General features: G+C 39.5%; 1 protein-coding gene and 1 long non-coding RNA gene across 4 annotated transcripts in view; one reads left to right on the top strand and one right to left on the bottom strand.

Annotated features, from left to right (window-relative positions):
* Nucleotides 1–428, bottom strand: part of LOC135418911 (uncharacterized) — a 44,369-nt gene extending 43,941 nt beyond the window's left edge. For 2 of the 3 annotated variants that reach the window (XR_010432735.1, XR_010432733.1), the window contains exon 1: nucleotides 8–428. This is a non-coding gene — a long non-coding RNA (uncharacterized LOC135418911). Of the gene's footprint in view, nucleotides 1–3 lie in introns of all 3 variants that reach the window. The other variant, XR_010432734.1, reaches the window with a different exon arrangement.
* Nucleotides 429–689: 261 nt separating this feature from the next.
* The window catches only part of BTBD8 (BTB domain containing 8), a 40,209-nt gene continuing 21,631 nt past the window's right edge, over nucleotides 690–19,267 (top strand). The window contains exons 1-9 of the mRNA XM_064663946.1: nucleotides 690–1,040; nucleotides 1,118–1,303; nucleotides 9,001–9,275; nucleotides 10,046–10,163; nucleotides 13,182–13,271; nucleotides 15,428–15,508; nucleotides 16,559–16,655; nucleotides 17,296–17,384; nucleotides 17,601–17,703. Of these exons, the coding sequence (XP_064520016.1) occupies nucleotides 925–1,040; nucleotides 1,118–1,303; nucleotides 9,001–9,275; nucleotides 10,046–10,163; nucleotides 13,182–13,271; nucleotides 15,428–15,508; nucleotides 16,559–16,655; nucleotides 17,296–17,384; nucleotides 17,601–17,703 (1,155 nt within the window). The 5' untranslated portion in view covers nucleotides 690–924. The remainder of the gene's footprint in view (nucleotides 1,041–1,117; nucleotides 1,304–9,000; nucleotides 9,276–10,045; nucleotides 10,164–13,181; nucleotides 13,272–15,427; nucleotides 15,509–16,558; nucleotides 16,656–17,295; nucleotides 17,385–17,600; nucleotides 17,704–19,267) is intronic.

Here is a 19,267-nt window from a genome sequence, read left to right as displayed (position 1 = left end):
CACCTGCCTGTTGGGTTTCCAAAGCCTCTTCCCAGCTCGGTGTGACCCTGCAAGGAAGGACCAAGCTGTGCTGTCTGCCCAGCGTCAGTTCGTGGCTGGCAACCTGCTCCCTCTCGGCCACTTCACCAAATCCCAGAGGAGTCTCCTCAGGATCACGACAATGGTATCCATCTTGCCTCTTCCATCCTCGGTTGGTACTTGCCTTCAAGCCTTTTTCCCTGAGTATTTTCAGCACTTATCAACTTAAGATGGTTTCGTGCTTCTTCCACTTACACTCTGAAGTTGGAAAGGTTCTCCCTTGCCTCAGGAGGGCGGCATAGAGAGACTTCTACCACCTGAGCAGCAGTTTATTTCTTTGGCAAGGTAGCCGCTGATGGGGAGTATGGATTTTCCTGGAGAGCACCAGCTGGCTGAGGGCTGCGGCCCGCGGGAGGTGCAGTGGGACGGGGCGCGGGCGGCCTCGAACCCCCGCTCCGTCAGGGCCGCTCCGCGCGCGGGAGGGGTGCGGCGGGGCCGGGCCGGCGGGGCGGGGCAGCGGCCGCCAGGGGGCGCTCTCCCGGCGGCAGCCGCGATCGGCCGGGCCCAAAGGCCCCGCCCCCGGGATGGAGGTCCCGCCCCCCGGCACGGACCCCCCCCCGGCGGGGGCGGGGCCGGGCGCAGCGCCGCCGGCTCTGATTGGCGGAGGGCAGCGCTGGCCACGCCCCGCGCGCGGAGCGGGGAAGGCGCCGCGTCCCGTCCCGCGCGGCTCCCGCGGCTCCCGGCGCTGCTCCCGCTGCCCTGGCGGGAAGGCGGGCACGGCCCGCGGCCGCGAGCGCTGCCCCAGCTGTTTCCGTGAGTACGGCGGGCCGCCGCCAAGGGACCGGCTGGTCCCCGCCCCGCGCCTCTGCCGCCGTGCTGGGCGCGGAGCGGAGCGGCGGCCGGCACATGGCGCGGTGCGGCGGCGGCGGCGGCGCGGCGCCGAAGGGCCCCAGCCCGGCGGCGGCGGAGCGGCAGCGGCTGAAGGAGGCGCTGGCCGAGCAGCTCCGGCAGGACCTCGGCAGGTGGGCGCGGGGCGGCGGCCGAGGCGGGGGCGGCCCCGTGCGGGGCGGGGACACGCGGTAACGGTGCCGTCCCGCAGGCTGCTGGCGGAGGGGACCCGCTCCGACGTGACCATCCGGGTGGGCGACGCGGCGCTCCGGGCGCACCGGGCGGTGCTGCTGGCGCGGGCGCCACGGCTCTTCGCCGCCCTGGGAGGGGGGCGGCCGCCCCCCGAGGTGCTGCGGCTGGACGGCGTGGGGACCGCGGAGATCCGGCGCTTCCTGCGGTGAGTGCGCGGCCGCGGTGGGACTGATGAGCTGGCCTTGGCACCGCTTCTCTTGTGTCCTGTCTTCTTGCTTCCCCAGCACTAGCACCTGTTGTAAAGCTTTTCGTATTCAAGGCAGTATTCTCACAGCTTTCCGACAGCATTGGCAGCGGACTTTTCTGTAACTTTCTTATTTTCCTCTGCCTTTGTCCCTCTGATGACAGCGCATGGCTGTGCTCTCCACCACAGCATGCTTTTTATGGTATGTAAAGGCTTTGTAGTAAAGAGAAAAAGCAGCCAAAATCCTGAATATACCCTCTAAGATTATCTGTGCCTACTAAAACTCTTCTTAGCAAGATTCCCTAATGGAAACAGAAAAGAAAAACCGCTGTCAGGTCACATGTAAAATAAAAAAGTTATGGATACAGAAACCTAGGAGAGCTTCATCAAGTTGGATGAAAATGTATCAAAGCTAGAAACTCATCACTCAAGTCCTTATGAGCCATGGGCTAGGCCAGAGACGGCACAGCTTTGATCCGAGCTGGGATCCCAGAGGGAGGCGTGTGGGCTGGCTGCTCCCCAGGGACTGGTGCAAGGGCCAGCGCGTTTTTGCACTGCCAGCTGTTTTCCCATTGCCACACATGCAACATCTTTCATGTCTTGCTCCAAACCTTAGGTGAGTTACGTGAGGAGTGTTGCCACCAGACCTTGCAATCCTCCTCATTATAAATGCCTCTCACCTTCTTTCAAAGACCTCCTTTTCTCTAACAAAGCTGCAGCAGTGCCAACTACTTTCCCTAACACAGCGTTGGTGTGAAGTGGTAGGCACTCTGGGATTTCACATGAATTCAGGATGTGCCTAGAAAATGTAGGTACCTGCAGGCTCTTGAGATTGTTGGCAAGAGGAAGGGGAGGAGGGTGTTGCAGTTTTAAAGTTTAGTGCCTGAAATAGTCTGACCTCTCCCTATTGGTTTTGTTCATTCTCTCCTTAAATTTGTAAATAAGGCAGCAGATAGCTAAAAATATGTATTCAGAGTACTAAAGTTATGATAATTGTGAAAGAAAACTTTTTGAACCCAGAGTAATATCTGAAACACAGAATCATTGTAGTGGAACAGGTCGATAAACAGGCATTTGTTACATTACTGTCACAGCCTGGCAGGAGCATTAGCAAAACAAGTGGTAAGAAACAAAACAGCATGGGTTTTGTCTCGTATTTTTCCTGACTCCATTATTACTTTGCTATAACTAATTTCTTTCACTTCATATGAGAATTTCATGGAGAGGTATGATATTGCAAATTTTAAAAAATCAAATTCATTTGGACATAATTATTTGGAATAATTATTTTAATTATCTATATACTGTTATAGTATTTTTTTTTTGTTTTCCTAATGGTAAGCACATAATATGCCTACAGTCCACTGATACTTGCTTTCAATTTTGTCTGTGTTTGCTAGAAGGCAAGTAATGATGTCTAGAGTCCTGCATGTTCTCCAAAAAGAATGGTATTGAAAAGCACCTTTAAACTCAGCTCATCTCATTATAAACCTTTTATCTTTTCACAGTGAGTTTAGATTCTTCAAATGAACCTCCCTATATGTTCTAAGATATGTATGAAATGTGTTTTGCAAGCTGATTGCTTTTTCTTAACTTAGTCTTCAGTGCTGTTTGATACTTCACCTTTTGAGTCTTCTAACGTAGCACATGCTGTGAAAATTTGTGCCACAGAGTGCACTGAAGTTTGACAACAGTGAACTCCTTTGGACCAAATAAAGGAAGCAGCCTTAGTTGAAAAGAGCCTAATTCATTGCTGAAATGACTTCTGCTAGTATCAGTGGCTGTCGAATCTCAGTGGCTTCTTGGATGCTAATTAATTAATCTTCACAAATGCAAAATGGTGCCTTTAAATTACAGCTTCAGGTTTACCAGAAGCCAGCCTAGTTCTTGGAGCACGTGAACCACCATGATGAGTTGTAACAAAGACCTGTAGCTGCAGCTGAGCTCCTGGGAGAAAGATGTTGTGTTCTACAAAAGTTCTGGTTTTGTATGGAGAAGTGGAATACTAATATAGTATTGAAGAGTTCATCGAAGATATAAAAAAATCTCATTTCCTTTCCTGTTTGTATTCAGCTTTTCTTTTATCTTCCCAAGTAAAAATTATCTTTCCTTGGGGATTTGGGAATTTTCTTTTCTCACGGGCTATATCTGGCCTGCATCCCAGTGAGGCGGCACTTCCTTTGGGCCTCTGTCTCTCTTCATCAGGAGAGATGTGGGCTGCGTGTCACTTGTGTGCTGAAGGCTGTGCAGCTCCTCTTGCCAAACTTCTGAGCATTTTTGAGCAGGAGGGAGGACGTGGTGAGCTTCATGCAGATCTTTCTGCATAGCCCCAGCATGAAATAGAAGAGCAACTAAGCAGTGTTTTGTTTCCCCCCATACACTTGAATATCTGAGGACACCAGGAAGTGCAGCATCCATGCTGTAGACACTGTGCACCCTATGTTTTTGCCTGATTAATGTAATATTGACTGTGCCCTCCAATAGCCTCCTGTCACTCTTCAGGATGCCACTAGAAAAATGTCATCAATTCCAAGTACATGGATGGCAGGAGATGACTGCCTAAGCAGGGTTCTGCAGTGTGCCTCAGGAAGAAAAACTTAGCATCCCCAAAGGACAACAGTCAGTCACAGATCATTAGATCGTTACTATCTTGTGAGCTGGGAGGCAAACCGCTTTTCATTTTCCTTTGCAGTTGGAAAAAATACAGCTTTAGCAATAAAAAATCTAGTTATTTTTGTCTCTTGATATTTGTATTGAAGGCAGCTGAGTCAGGGAAGGACAGAGAGGGGCCTAATGACAGATCCAGTTAAAAAGCAATAAATACAATCAAATACAAAGAAATACAATTGTCATTGTGACATTTACTGCCACAGGGGTTAATTTGCTATACCAGCAAAGGTAGACCAGCTGTAGACCAGCCAAGGCTTCAACCGTGTTATGCTTGTAGAGTTCTGTGTCAGGCAGTACAAGGATGCCACATCTCTCTTAAGTGCAGGCAGAAACATTCTGGAAGGTAAACTCCTAGACAGCATGATGGCAGTAACTTCTTTCTGTAGAGTCTCTGTAAACCTTTCCTTTGTATAAAAAAATCTTAGGCTGTAATAACTGCTATGAATACAACAGTTACCCTATAGCATGTTCCTATTTCATCTGTCACCTGGCCACACCTCTTGCAATCTTGTTGCTCATGTCTATCAGAATCTTTTCTGTGTGCAGGGGGGAAAAAATCCCCAAGCCATAAGGTGAGGTATCTGTTAAAATTACACAACATCATACTGACGTTACAGAAGGTGATGGCTTAGCTCTGTTTTCAGCTTGACATTCTCTTGCACGTGAGGTTTTCATAAAACAGTTGCACCAAATACAGCACCTTTGTTAGTACTTGTTCTTTAAATACAATTTCCAGTTACAGTTCCATACCACTGGATTACAAAGTAGTGAAAAAGGGAAATATTTCTTTAAACAACTTGTGCATGAATTTATTCTTACTGATTCCTAGATTGTCATAGTCCACATTGGATAATGGCTACTTTGGAGGAAACAAACCTGACTTATGCACATGTACACTGAATTCCTTTATGTTTATGCCTCAGCAATCTTACCCTTAATATCTAGGCTTATGCTTTCCCCTGTAGTGGGTTGTGATTGCAGACCACTCTTTCAGAAGAATAGCATGCCTCCCATGTTCTTGAAATTTTATGGTTTATACAAACTATTCTGATATGGTCTTTCCCTTTTATCCTGTTACCAGTCGTGCCTATTGATGTGGTGCAGCGTACCGTGCAGGGAGTATCTTCTCTGAGTGACTGATTCGTGGAACTTGTAAACAAGCTAACTGCATAGGGCTTTCTGTGGCACTTACAGGTGCATTTTTTGGCCCAACAACTATTCTTTTCATATTCTTTCATACAGGAATCAGTGATACAGCTGGAAAAAAAAATCATCCCTCCTAAAAAAAAATAGAGTTAACAAACCTTGCCCTACTAATGTGGCAACATGGGAACTATCTTAAACTTTGTGAAACAATAAGTCCTGAATTGTGGAAATTAAAATGCTCTGTTAAGACTTATCTCCAAAGAACAGTGAAAACTGAGAAAGTTGAGAAAAATTATTGTGAATCAAAGTCTTTATTTTCCAAGTTAAGGGATTAGGGAATCTGCTTCTCTTGAACACCCAAGCTGTTCTAACTTAATGGCTTTTGTTCGTACAACCACATTGTCTGGTCTCAGTTTGTCACTACAGCACCAGGTTAGTTTTGTGGTTATAAATATGAGCTAAGTTAGTCACTGAGAAGAATAAGACTTTGCAGAGGGAGGGAAGGAGGGAAATAAGTAATTGTACAACACGAAGCTGGTAGCTCAGATTTTATGATGTATCCTGTTGGGGGAAGAAAGCGTTCACTAAGATGACTTGTTTACTTTGATGAAAATGAGCTTTAAACACATGACAAACAATGGCAACCTTATCTCCTTTACACATACATAGAAACAATGAGTTTGTCTTTTTTCTTACTGGATTTTTTTTTGTTCCATGTTTATATTTAATCTCAATCTTTCGGAGGCAGTTGAGAAGCTAAACTGTCAAGTCACAGTATATTCGGTATGTGTGTGATATTAAGATCTTGCTTTGGAAAGCATAGAATCTTAATGCAATGGATTTATGCCCAAGGGGAAAAAAAAATCAATCTATGAGAAATGGGTAGAAACCTTTCACTGGGACCACGACTGCTTAAGGATCAGGTTCTTCTGAAATGCTGAGCTTTCACAAGAAATTAGAAAATTTAATCAGCAGCTGTGTGAGGCAGCGAAGCAGTTGACATTGCATCTCATGAGAAGTTTACTGAAATACTTCTATCAGGAAATCAGCTAAGTTAAAACAACCATCTTGGCTGCAAAAATCAAGCAGATGGTTCTTTTAGCAAACCTAAAGGGAAATGGAAGAATCTTAAGTGATTACGGTATGTTGAAGTTGTGCATATGACAGGCCTGACTGGCACTAATGCAGATTCGCTGCTATAGGTGTATTGTTGAAGTATTTTTGCAAGCCCACCAAGATTAAATGCAGTACATGAGAGTATTTGGTGCAGTTGGGTTTGCTAGACATTAATGCATTAAAACTGTGGGCAGGGAGATTTCTTACATTTTCGATGTTATTTTTATTAACAAAAGTAAACATACTTTGGGTTCATTTTGGCACTTAGTTGTAGTAACTGATAGCTTTGTTAAAGTAAAACTGTATAATGTATTTTACACATGTAGGGAAGATATTTTGGTGCTAATCTAGTTACTGTGACATTCTTCTCTCTAAATTGGAGAGGAATGGGTTTGACAGGTGGACCATTCAGTGGATAAGGAACTGGCTGGACGAGCACATCAAAGAGTTGTAGTTGCTTGACAAAAAGCTCAATGTGAGCGGGCAGTGCGTGCTCACAGCCCAGAAAGCCAATCCTGGGCTGCATCAAAAGTGATGTGACCCACGGGTCGAGGAAGGTGACTCTCCTCCTCTACTCTGCTCTCTTGAGACTCCACATGGAGTACTGTGTCCAAGACTGGGGTCCCTAACATAAGAAACACATGGACCTGTTGGAACGAGTCCAAAGGAGGGCAACAAAGCTGATGAGAGGGCTGGGGCACCTTATGCAGACAGGCTGTGAGAGAGTTGGGGTTGTTTAGCCTGGAGAAGAGAAGGCTCTGAGGAGACCTTAGAGCACCTTCCAGTACCTAAAGGGTGCTTATACGAGAGAGCTGGAGAGGGATTTTTGACAAGGGCATGTGGTGAAAGGACAAGAGGGAATGGCTTTAAACTGAGAGTAGGTTTAGATTGGATATTAGGAAGAAATTCTTTATTGTGAGGGTGGTAAGGCCTTCTTAGATTGTTCAGAAGACTATGAAAACTGCTGACTTGTAACTACTCAGTTCAAAACTGACCAAGATATAAGACCTTCTGATGACACCTCTATCTGATTTAAAGAAGAGATTCATAACTTTATAGAATTGTTATCTTCTGCACTTTAGCTTATGAAGCTAGGATGTCACATTGAATGAAGCTTACTCATGAGGTTTGGAACAGTTTTTAAAAACTATTCCTATCATAATTCTGCAGTAAGGATTCTGGTTTCTTACAGCAACTGTGTTTTAAAGAGATGGTTTTACATTATCACTAAATCATCTGAGCTCCAAGGTCCAAGCTATGCATTTTGCTGTGGATGACAGATTTCCCTAGCTTTTATTTATGCAGAAATGCACCATTTGATACTCTCTAGAAGACAGTCTAGAAAGCTTCACTCTGCTTTAGAAATGAGTCTATAAAATAGAGAGTACTGCCAAGGAAAGTTTTCTGTAACAGGTTTTAGAAAAGTGCTGAATATTGCAATCTGGAAATATCTGATGGGATTTTAACTAAGATAAAAGGAAATTTTTAAAAGATGTGCTAAAATCATTATTGCTGTCTGTGAAGTAAAATAAAGGATGCCTCCATGAGTCTTTCAAAATAGTAAATTTACAGTCTGTATTAAGCAGGACTCTAATATGAAGATAACCTGCTGAATTTCTATGAATACACATACAGATACAACAACCTTAAAATCCTATGTAAAAAGGGTCCACCAATCTTTCAATGTGAAATCCTGTCACACCTTTTCCTGGCCCTTGCTTTCAAAATGTAATAAAATATTAAAATTCTTATTCCCTGCATTCTCATTTCTCCTCATTTTCGCTTGGTGAGGATCTGTATCACATACACAAAAAAAAATTCTGCCCATCTCAATCCTTCAAATACTTAAGAAGGACTTAAGAAGGAAGATGATTTCTTTGTATGTTTTCTCAGCCCCTTTAGAGGACAGTGTCCAAGTGGCATACTCAGATTACTGTGTTCCCAGTATTAACAAAAAAGCCTCTTTGCCATGGAACCAGTGACTCGATGCAGATCTCTAAGCACATCTGCTACATCCAAAGTAACTGTAGCTCTTCTGTTAAACTTTGTTAACTTCATCCCTATGGTATGAAAGCACGGATGAAGCATGTTATCTGTTCACATTGGCTTTGTAAGGCTCCATTAAGTTGTTGGAGCGCAGTATCTTTCTATAAATACAAAATCTTTGCAGTCACAGACTGCAGGCTTTGTTAGCCTTCCAGATCTTGAGCCAAAAATAAGCTGGTGAAACAGATGGGAAAGTGGGAAGCTGGAATATGGGCAAAATGAAAGTTCTTGGGTGATCTTAACTGCAGATTTTTGTGCTTTCAAGTACTTCCTTTGAAATTAAAATTTATTCCCCCAATTCATTTATATCTCTATACAATTATTATGATTTTGTACTTGTAACCTTGATGTTAAAAGGTTTTTATATTTTTGGGTGTGTAAAATTGATTATATTAAAGGACAATCAAATGTCTTCTTTTGCTCATACTAAGATTTATACATCAGTTCCTTTTAACCTTATATTACATTTTACTTGTAGTGCTTGTTTATGCTTTTCAAGCACTGCAGAAATAAGTTTTCCAGAGATACAATTTTTAAAAGGTGAGGTTTTTCTAAGCATTGTAGAGTCCAGCTTCTGTTTTCTGGTCATGTACTTTCTTACATAAAAAAATGTCATTTTTTATTTGTTTGGTTTGATCAATTAAGAAATTACAGGAGTAAAAGTTAGTGTCATCTTCTAGGCTTGTATATTCATCTGATAAAAATCTTAAAGAAGCTGAGGAGCTGGCTATGATGAAAAAAGTATTGGAACCCAAATTAATACATGAAAACAACATTGCTACTCTTCAGAAGACTCAAACAAATGTAAATTGTCTCAGAGAAAGCAAAAAACCACGTGTTGAACAGAATACTCCAAGTGGAGCTGTGCCCGTGCAGAAAGAAGTTGCTTGTTCGTCTTGTGTTGAGGAAATTCCAGAAGCAGTCGTTGATGCAGAAAGCAACAATGACACTGCAGGTAGGTTTGGAATTATGCTTTTCTTTCTTTTTGTCTTTTAAATAATTATTCAGTTGTAAAAATGCAGGCAAAAATTAAAATTACTTTTATAGCATGGTTTACATGGATATTCTTTCCTGTGGTCTACCTCATTCCCTCACACTTTGAAAAAATGAATTGCTGCAGAAGTTTGGCAGGAACTGTTCCTAGCCAATGTGCAGCATAATAAATCTGACAGGATTGTCAGGCATCAGGAAACTCGAGCCCTCCCCATGTGGAACTTCCCCACAGCAGAGTATGTCCATCCCTTTCCTTTTCTTGCAGATTGCACTAGTTCCAGTGTTGTTTTATGAGGGTTTTGGAACTTTTAAGAGTCTTCCATACTACAGTTGTGAATGAAGCAATATGAGGAAATGCATCTTCACCAGAGGTGTTGGCTGCTACAGCTGTGTCAGTAACAGAGGATCATGCAGCAAATTTGTAGCACTGCATGACCCTTCTACTTTAATGCAGAGGTTCGAGATCTGTGCAGAAAAAATGATCTGACTGCATAATCTTATGAAAGAGTAACTGTAGCACTTCTTCTGTAGGTACCAAATATGGAGCATTGGTCAAATTTCTGGTATCTCAAGTCAAAACGAGAGTAAAATGCAAGGTCTGGAAAACCCTTCAAGGAAAATCCTAGCTTTCGTGTCAGATTCTTCTTTTCAAAATTTTAAGTTTTCTGTGTACTGTCAATAGTCTGCTCTACACTAGACAGAGTGAAAATAGCTATTTCTCTCCATCTGCAGGTAATTCCAGACTAGAAACTGCATCTGTATTAGGAGAAGACTTAATGATGCTCTACAAGAAGTGCTGTTGTCCAGATATTAATATTTGCATAGAAGGCAAAGATTTTCAAGCTCACAGGTACATAAGTATTTACAGTAAAAAATTTTTCAACCAAAAGCCTTCTAACACTGTTGTTACTGTATATCTGTTGGAGGTTACTGCTGGTGCTGTTCCCTAGCTGTGAACTGTTATAGTTTTTAGGTCTCATGTCTGAAGTGGCCATACTTTGATACTAATCAGTATTATTTATCTCATCAACAGTAACTGTTGTGAAAACAACTGCACTTTTAGCACTTCTAAGATTGCCACTGTAAACTCATATGATGAGTACATACTCATGTATCAATACTGTGAAGTTTATTTTGCTAACTTTTTATATATAAATAAATATAAGATAATAAAAGATAATCTATGGTCTGTAAAGAAAATGAAAAATCTATTCATAAAATATTCAGCTATTAGTGCTGAATAAAATTTCCATATAGGTAGAAAAATTCTGGAATAGTAATTTTTTTTCCTGCTTTTCAGAATCTGTGCACACAGAATCTGATTTTACTTTAATTGCTTCAGTGATATAGGTGTAAAGATTGTCAGCAGACTTTATTAGATCTAAAGTCCACGGCCGTTTCAGGACTTTGGCTTATTGTACTCCTGTAGCTTGGGAAAGCAAATTAAAGTGTCAGTACCATTCCTTGTACCTTTGATATAAGTCTGCATTTGAGATAGCAAACTAGAGAGCCTGTATTTTGTTCCCTTTGAGTATAAAAATCACTGAGAGAGACTAGAAAAACCCTCCACTGTTTATAGTATTTTCTCAACACAAAGCTGGGGGGGTTATTACTGACGTTACAAGTATTACAAAAGACATGTCATAATAGTGTGTAGGGCTATTTTATTTTTTTAAATAATAGAGCTAGGATGTATACTAAATTTCCAGAATGTAGTATAGTTAAGCATGTTTGTTTCTTCTGTTCTACGCTATAAGAAGACATGTTCTCAGATCCATAACTTTGAGAAAAAAATACTTAATGAGAAAAAAAAATGAAAAGAGAGATTCTATCAGCTCTAAAGAGCTTCTTTAATTTAGTCCACTTCCTGCCTGGAGCAATGTATCTAGTTTAACTAGCATCAAAAAATATGGCAGTAAATCATAGAAAAAACAAGGATGTTCTGAAACAGACACAAGACTTGCTTGTTTTAGTGCTGTGTCATGTGAACAGTAGGAGCTAATAAGGGAAATCTAACTTTGAGTGTCGCTGTGGTGAAAGCACCAGAATTATTTACTTCCTTTAAGGGCTTTTTTTTAAAGTTTTCAAACAGGAAACAGTTTAAGCCCCCACACTCTCCCACCCACTTGTCTCAGTATTCCTTACTTTCTCATGAAGTCCTATGAACTTCCAACAGACTTTCCAGTGTGAGTAGCAGTGCTCTGAGAGAGTTGCCAGGTTATGTTTTCCTAGTGTTGTGTTGTGTTCTTACAGAGCTCTGCATGGAGCAAATCAAATTTGTTCAGTGATAAAATTGGCACAAACCATCATGGTAGGAAAGCACAGATAAATTTACTTCAAATTAATTTGGTATCTCCATGTGTTTTGTAACTATACACTGATAAAATTTAGGTAATACGCACTTGTCTGTATTCTACCGAGTGCCTGTTTTATTTAAAATAACAACTTCCAGCTATGCCCTTGAAGTCGATTGATCATTGCTCATTACTAAAATTTATTTGGAAGGAGATGAAAAATTGGAGATAAGTGTATTCCATCTCTCCGTGATACTGTGTTATTGTATCTTACAAAAACAAGATTGCGTGTGTATCCAGAATTTCACATATTCAAACTGATGATGTAGTACCCATTTACATGTGGACATATTTCACTAAGATATGAAACATTCTGTAAAAGCTTTGTTATAATTGCTGGATGAATCATGAGGAGGAATGTGCGAGAAGTTTCTAATTTAAAGTATTGAGACTTCTGAAGCAGGAGGAGGGAAGAGAGATGAGAGATTACAGAATATATAACGACTAGAAAAGAGACCATAAATAGCATTCTTCATGCTTCTTCCTACTCAAAATGAGAGTGCTCTGAAACATTTTAAGAGACAGCAAGTACATGTAACAGAAAGGATTCTCATGCCTAATATAACACTTTGCTTTTTCTGCCACAGAAATACGTGACATAAAATAATTTTATAAATAATAGGAAGCTTAGTAAGCATCAAGAAAAAAAAAGTATATGTGACAATGCTATCTGTGGCTGCAATAGCCCAGATAAGATATATGAAGGCTAACACTATAACTGGTGTGGGTCTGGAAGACTGAAATCATAAAGCAGTTTTCATCCACTACCTTCTCTTCCTTTCTGCTCTTGCACTTCCACCTTAAGAGGCTCCTGTTGCAAAGGTGTTCTTACATGATATTTTGAAGACTCTGATAGTGGCAGAGATACTGAGCTACACAGGCTGCTGGTCTGGGGTTTCTTTTTTCTATTTGATGGAAGTAGTAGTAAATTGAATTAGCCCCATTATGGCCAGTTATGCCTTTTAAATATACAAGGGTAGTAAGTGTAAATACAAGTAACTGATAACTCTTCTTAAACAGCATTGTAAACACATATCATATTGTTCTAGCATATGTTTGTATCAAGTTGTGTTTGACTTTTAGGATGTGGTGGTCGGTGGCCAACCGGTTTTGAATACAAGAAGTTACATACTTCTCTTTTCATTTTGATAAATACACATTTTGTAGTATAAAAAAAAATTTAAGACACAAGGTTATTTACTGTTATTTGTTAAATAAAACAGAAGAAATAAATGTGAAATTTTATATGAGAGGAAAATGCTTGTGAGAGTAGATTTCCTCTGTGTGAATCTCAAAGTCATACTAAAAACAAGCTTTAACTGAAGAATTTTTAGAGTAATGTTTGGGTTTGTTTCTAGCATATTTTGAAATTCCAAACACACTGGAAGAAAAGGTATGCAGTATACAGCTGACACCTTAATGCATAAAGGGCAAAGATTTAAGTCAATGTTATCAAAGAATCTCATAATAAATATTTGTATCTAGTGGAATAATGTTTACTTTTTGTCTCTCAGGGCCATTTTATGTGCCAGATCTAGTTACTTTGCTGCTATGCTGAGTGGAAGTTGGGCTGAGAGCTCCCAAGAGCACATCACTCTTCAAGGGTAAGTGTTGTCTCTGCAAGTCGTGTGGGAGCAAAGGTAGGCAATTTCCAATCACTGCAAATATGTAACAACTGTGCTGTGTACAGAGCACTGAAGATTAATCTGCCTTGACACTTTTCTCCAGCCCGATGAGTTTACCGAGTGCTGTTTTGACTTCAGGATGACTGTGTGTGTAGTGTATTTGTTAATATTGTCAGATGATTCAGAGAAGTATTTTTCATCAGCAGAAGGGCACTAATCCTTTTTTGTAGAGTATGTTTTAGTATTCATAGTGTATTTCAGAATTCTTTTCTTTCACTTCACGTTGTACATGTTGTGAAAAGTATTATGAGTGTCTGAACAACATAATTTTCATACTTATTTGTACAATAAGTGTATATTTACAATGTAAAGACAAATAACAATTACATCTCCTACATAGTATTTAATTATGATATTCCAGCAGCATTTACTGAAGCAACTTTATCTAGGGTGCTTGTTCACAATGGCTTTCAGTGTGAGAGCTGAAAACAATGGAGCTGTCACTGTAAGATGAATACTTAAGACTTCATAAATAAGCTGGGGACTGGCAGGTTAGTTCTTTTCAGTATCAGAAAAATCAATTGAAATACATTAGGTTTCCTTTAAGAGCAAAGGAATACTGATCTGTGTACATGTTAGCTTTTTTGTTCAGGCATGATGTAGGCTGACTCGGTTTTCTTCAGGAAGAACTGTGTACCTTACAGTGCTGCAAAATGTAACTGCTTTGTGTTAATAGAAAATTGCTTGGCCAAGTGATACCTTCTCAAATGATCATAATTGTAACTTGCTGTCAGTGTAATAATACTGCTGCAAAATCAGGAAGGTTGTCTGTTGATTTGGTTATAAATTCCTAATCCCTATAAAACATTATACTTGTAATTTAATTGATTCCTTAGCTTTTATGGTATGTTTTAGGGGCTGATAGTCCCCAATTACTCTGGTATTTACACTTCTCTCTCTATAATTGATTTCTATGTGGTTAAGAAAATTTCATCCTAATTTTTCACTAGAGGTTTTCTCCTGAGAAGTAGTTAATCTTTATATGAGCATATTCCCATGCCAGTGTCTCATAACTTCTGTTATAATGAATCATATCCATAATTTTACCTTTTCCAGTTCACTTTTCTGCTTAGTGCTGATTTCTGTGCTCTCTTTTGTAGCACTTATAAAGTACGTATGGCTTAATCTGAAATAATGAAAACTCTGCATAAGGTAACAACTGCCAAGACTGGGGAGACTCCTTGGTGACTTCCTGGCTATCGTGTGGACTGATACACAGAGACAACTGTGCTGATTTTGCTTTTCTGCATGTTGCAACACTGGGCTTTTTTCCTTTTGTTTTTAGTCATCAATGTCAGTTGCTTAAACATGTCTAATGTTTTAAAGGGTCTTAGCTCCATCTGCATGACTATATTCCATTTACACTAATGTACAAAGCACTTGTGGGCTCTGAAGATTGCTCACAAAACCGTATGTACACAAGTACAATGAGGTGTTGTTCAGGAGATCGTGTCCATCATTTAAAACAGGCATTCTGTGCCTTTCTGCATTGTGGTGCTGGGACTATGAAAGGATGCAAATGCTACCGTGTAGGAATTCCAGCTTCCTTAATCTGAGTAAAGACTTTCTAAATTTTGAGATGTAACATTCCTACTTAGCATTCTAATAAAACTACAAAATGTGTTTTTATTGTCGGAAAAAATAAATATATCATAAAATAAAGAATTAAAAAATAATTATTATAAAACAATTTTAACATATGCAGTTAATTAATAATTGATTTATTACTAGTGAAGTGCTTTGCTCTGATGAAAAAATCCTTTCTGAATATTATCAGTGTAAATAATATAGTTATTAGTATTAGTCTACTTATGACTTATTTTCAAAAATTTAAAGTATTAGAAAGTTTTAGCAAGACTATTCAGTAGCTAAATTCACCCAAAAGTAGTCCATTTAGATACTTTTGCATTGCAGTAATCTTGAAAATAGTTTTAATTTTATGAGATCATTTACCTTCCATTCACAGAACAGCTGGATGATGTATCAGCTTTTTGACCAACTTCCTTTGGCTAAGAAGTGTAGTGCATTTTATTCAGGACATGTCTTTATTTGTGTTTTTCTTTCTTTTTTTGCAGCATAAGCCATACAGAAATGAGTGTCATCTTGCATTTTATATATGGAGCTATTCTGGACTTCCCAGACAAAGTTGATGTTGGGTATATGTCAACTTTTATTATTTTTTAGTTGTAGTTTTGTTCATTTGATTGTTCTGTATTTTCTCAGTTAAAAGTCAGAAGGAAAATTCCAAAAATAAAGCTGTTGAAGGAATCTTGTTTATTTGACAGCTACTAGAAAAGGTGTGCCAGCCATTTTGGGAATACTGTGTGAGGAGTGTGAAAAACAGGAGGATGTTTTATACCAAAGTAATTCCTAATTTGCCTGTGCCTTCCTTTTAGTTTTCAGAATAATATATACAATGTGTGATAGCATATAACAGTTAATATTTTTAATTTATTTTAAAATAATTATTCAAGTGATGAGAAGGCTAAGTAGTGAGTCTTAGATCCATAAAAGGTGATATATAGGAACCAATGTAGATGTTGGCATTTTCTTCTGGGATAGTTCTTAATCACTTTTTTTACACATAATCCTGTATTAGTGAAGTAAATTCTGAAATCTGTGAATTATTCCCTGAAACCATTTCTATATGAGATGTTGAACTCTGCCACTAAACAGTAAAGAGCTACAATTTCTTAAAAATATGGAATTGTTCATAATGTGCCCCACTGTTAATGTTTAGGTAATGAATTGATATAGAAAATAAAATTATTGTATTGATTATTATATAAAATAATTAATAATTTGCTTGCTGTGCTTTTTAATATTTGAATGGGACATAACGATGTCATAACATTTTATGTAATCCTTGCAAAAAACCCTACAAAATGCCAAAACTCCACTGGCACAAATATCTTTTTCACCTGCTATCCTTAAAATAGAGAAGCTGAGAGACTTCTAAACAGTTTCTCAGCTAGTAGTTGAGGCTTACTGTTGTATAGACTGAACTCAGTGGCTGGGAGTTTATTATTAGGTGAATATATGTTTCTGTTTGAAGACTGTTCTTTGGCAAGTTGCACACTTGGTTATCAATATTTCTGCAGTAAGTTCTGACTGAACAAAGAGGTGAGAAATTAGCATGTCAATTGTCTTGTAAGCAAAATGCATTTATCAAAATGACTCGTTGATTTCTGTTGCTTTCTCTTCAGTCGCATGTTGGGCATTGCAGATATGTATGGGCTGGATGGGCTAAAAGAAGTAGCTATCTACATTTTGAAAAGAGATTACTGCAACTTTTTCCAAAAGGTACATCAGTTCTCATGCTATTTTGTCAGCTATAAAGCCCAAGAATTTTGATTCTATTACTTAACACATACTACTGAAAATATATTTACTAACTGTGTGGTCAAGGTGTTACCTTGAGTCAACAGACCCTGTTCTTATGTGTGAGTCTGCTAATTTCACTGGGACTGATGATGGGAGTAAGGCCTGTGGTATCATCTACCTGTTTACAGAAACTTGTAAACCCCAGCTGATGAAAAGCAGTATTCCACACGATTAATTCAATATATTAAATTACGCTGACTATAATTTAACATGTCCCATTGTAAATGTAGTTGTTCTCGGTGGAGATAAGGAAATGCTGTATATCTGCATATCATATTTCATGGGCATATATTTAGAAAATATTTCTGTTCAATTAAAATTAGTTTAAAAACAAATACCTCCTTAGAGTTGAGCATTTTCATGCATTAGGCTCATGAGGCTGAATCCAGCTTTACTGACACGTGGAAGCAGATGACTTCCATATTCTGCATAAAGGCAAACAAACCTAAATACCATGGTAGCTAACAGTACTTCTGTTTGAACTGAAGATTTTGTACTTCTGTATGGTTTCTGTAAATCAGAATGTACAATAATTGTGGTAATTTTCTAACAATTCTAGCCTGTTCCTGGAAAACAGCAACCTGTACTAGAATGCATGGCTATTGCTCATTCATTGGGAGTGGAAAACCTGTATGCTGCTTGCATGAAGTAAGTAAAATAAAATAAAATATTGTTTGTTTTTGATTCTCTGCTTTCTGTTTAAATTATCTTATTTTGGGAGATAGGACTTATTTTGGCATATAAGATCTTCACATTTGAAATATTTTTTTTCTTCATAATAGTTAAGAGGTATCACTTATGCTAACAAGTGAAGATAAAACATTTTTCATCTTCCTTACCTAAGAGTGGCTCTCTTTTCAACAGATGGGTAGGAAAACATTTTGCAAAATGTTTGTCAGAGAGAAGCTTTGCCAATTTACCTACTGAACTTCAGAACAACTGTCTTGTTATGTTGATTAACTCTTTGGTAAGTAGTGTGCTTTGTATAAAAATAGAGCTATGTACATTTTTTCCTTATTTAGCTGTACAATGTAATTTAAGAGATAACAAATGTAGTATTTTAAATCTGTAGTACATTTACACTATGTAAAAGTTTCCATTAAAATAACAATTTGAAACCCGATTTTGATGTGAAATGTCCTTGTTATGCTGCATGGCACACAGCCCAGTGATCGTCATATCCACGTCCAGCGTAATAACAGAAAATAAGTTTTTGAACCACAGCTGTGACATCCTAATGCAACATTATGGAAGTGTTCAAGGCCAGGCTGGGGGGGGCTCTGAGAAACTTGGTCACTGCCCTTGGCAGGGTGATTGGGACTAGATGATCTATCTGTAAGGTCCCTAGTGGCTGCTACTGCATATTCAGGTGAAAGCCTGAAAACCGAAGAGACTTCAGAGCTATGTGGCTGTGCCAAGAGAAGCTTAAGAGTATCCACAGCTATAAAGCCTGAACAGTCCTTCTGCCAGAATGCATAGTTCTGACAATAAAGATAGTAGCTATAATATCCCAGTAGTACACCTAGTATCTCTTAAGACACTAGGTGTTCTGCCATTATATCAGATCAGTATACTGATTTGTTCATAGAATATACACATAGCTTTGTGTGTCATATGTTGCATAAATATTTGAGAAGTTTTAACTAATGTTTTCAGGTATAGATCTACAGGTGTTCATAGTTACACCACTGCCCATCTCTAAACTACCTCGGGTGTGTCCTGTAGCCAAGAGTGAATGTAGACACAGCTCCAGGCTCTTCTCCGGGCCCTTGTGCAACATTATGGCAACAGTTTAAAGAGAAATGTTCGGGCCTTCCTTCCCCTCTGTGCCTATTCCAGTATATAAAGATGCAGTGGTTACAATTTGGGTTGAAATACATGTGCTACCTTTAAGCTGCCAGCACTTGCAGAACATTCATAGCACTGTGGTACTTGGTAGTGCTCCGGGTGTATGCCCAGCTTCTCTGGAAGGTTTTTCCAGTCTGGACTAGTGTGATTTGGATCCCGTATGATTGGTTTAAAAGTTGTGTTGCAAGATTCACTGGTGTTTTATGGACTGAGGTTTTGAAAGCTTTTAAAATTGCAAAATTATACAATAAAGCATAAGCCTCTTCTGCCCAGAGACCAGTTCTGCTGAGTGTTCATTCGACTCCGAGAGCTTAAGACACACATTCCAAAAACCTGTGGAATTCCCAGGGGAGTTTTTCACAATCTGCAAAAATGCTTAAGGCTGCTTGAGGGAGGAAGAAGAAAAGGTCTGACATTAATTTTGCAGGGGCTACTGTTACAATCCTCTTTTTCTCTGCTGCTGGAATTCTCTGCTGTAAAACTTTTTAACGGTTACCCCCAGTTAATGAGTATAACTCTGCTGATCCTTCCATTTACCAATATTGGAACTGTAAAGCCTAGTTAATGAGGGGCAGCCCTTTAGAGGAGAAAAGGTACAAAGAAAAGGAGATTGCTGATCAGAAAATCCCTGGGAAGCCACAATGGATAAACACAGAAACATTAAAATGGGGGTACAGTTTAAA

The sequence above is a fragment of the Pseudopipra pipra genome, chromosome 9 (genome assembly GCF_036250125.1).
Source record: "Pseudopipra pipra isolate bDixPip1 chromosome 9, bDixPip1.hap1, whole genome shotgun sequence".
Lineage (NCBI taxonomy): Eukaryota > Metazoa > Chordata > Aves > Passeriformes > Pipridae > Pseudopipra > Pseudopipra pipra.
Note: the sequence above shows the minus strand (reverse complement) of the source record. Positions and strands in the feature narration are given on the sequence as shown.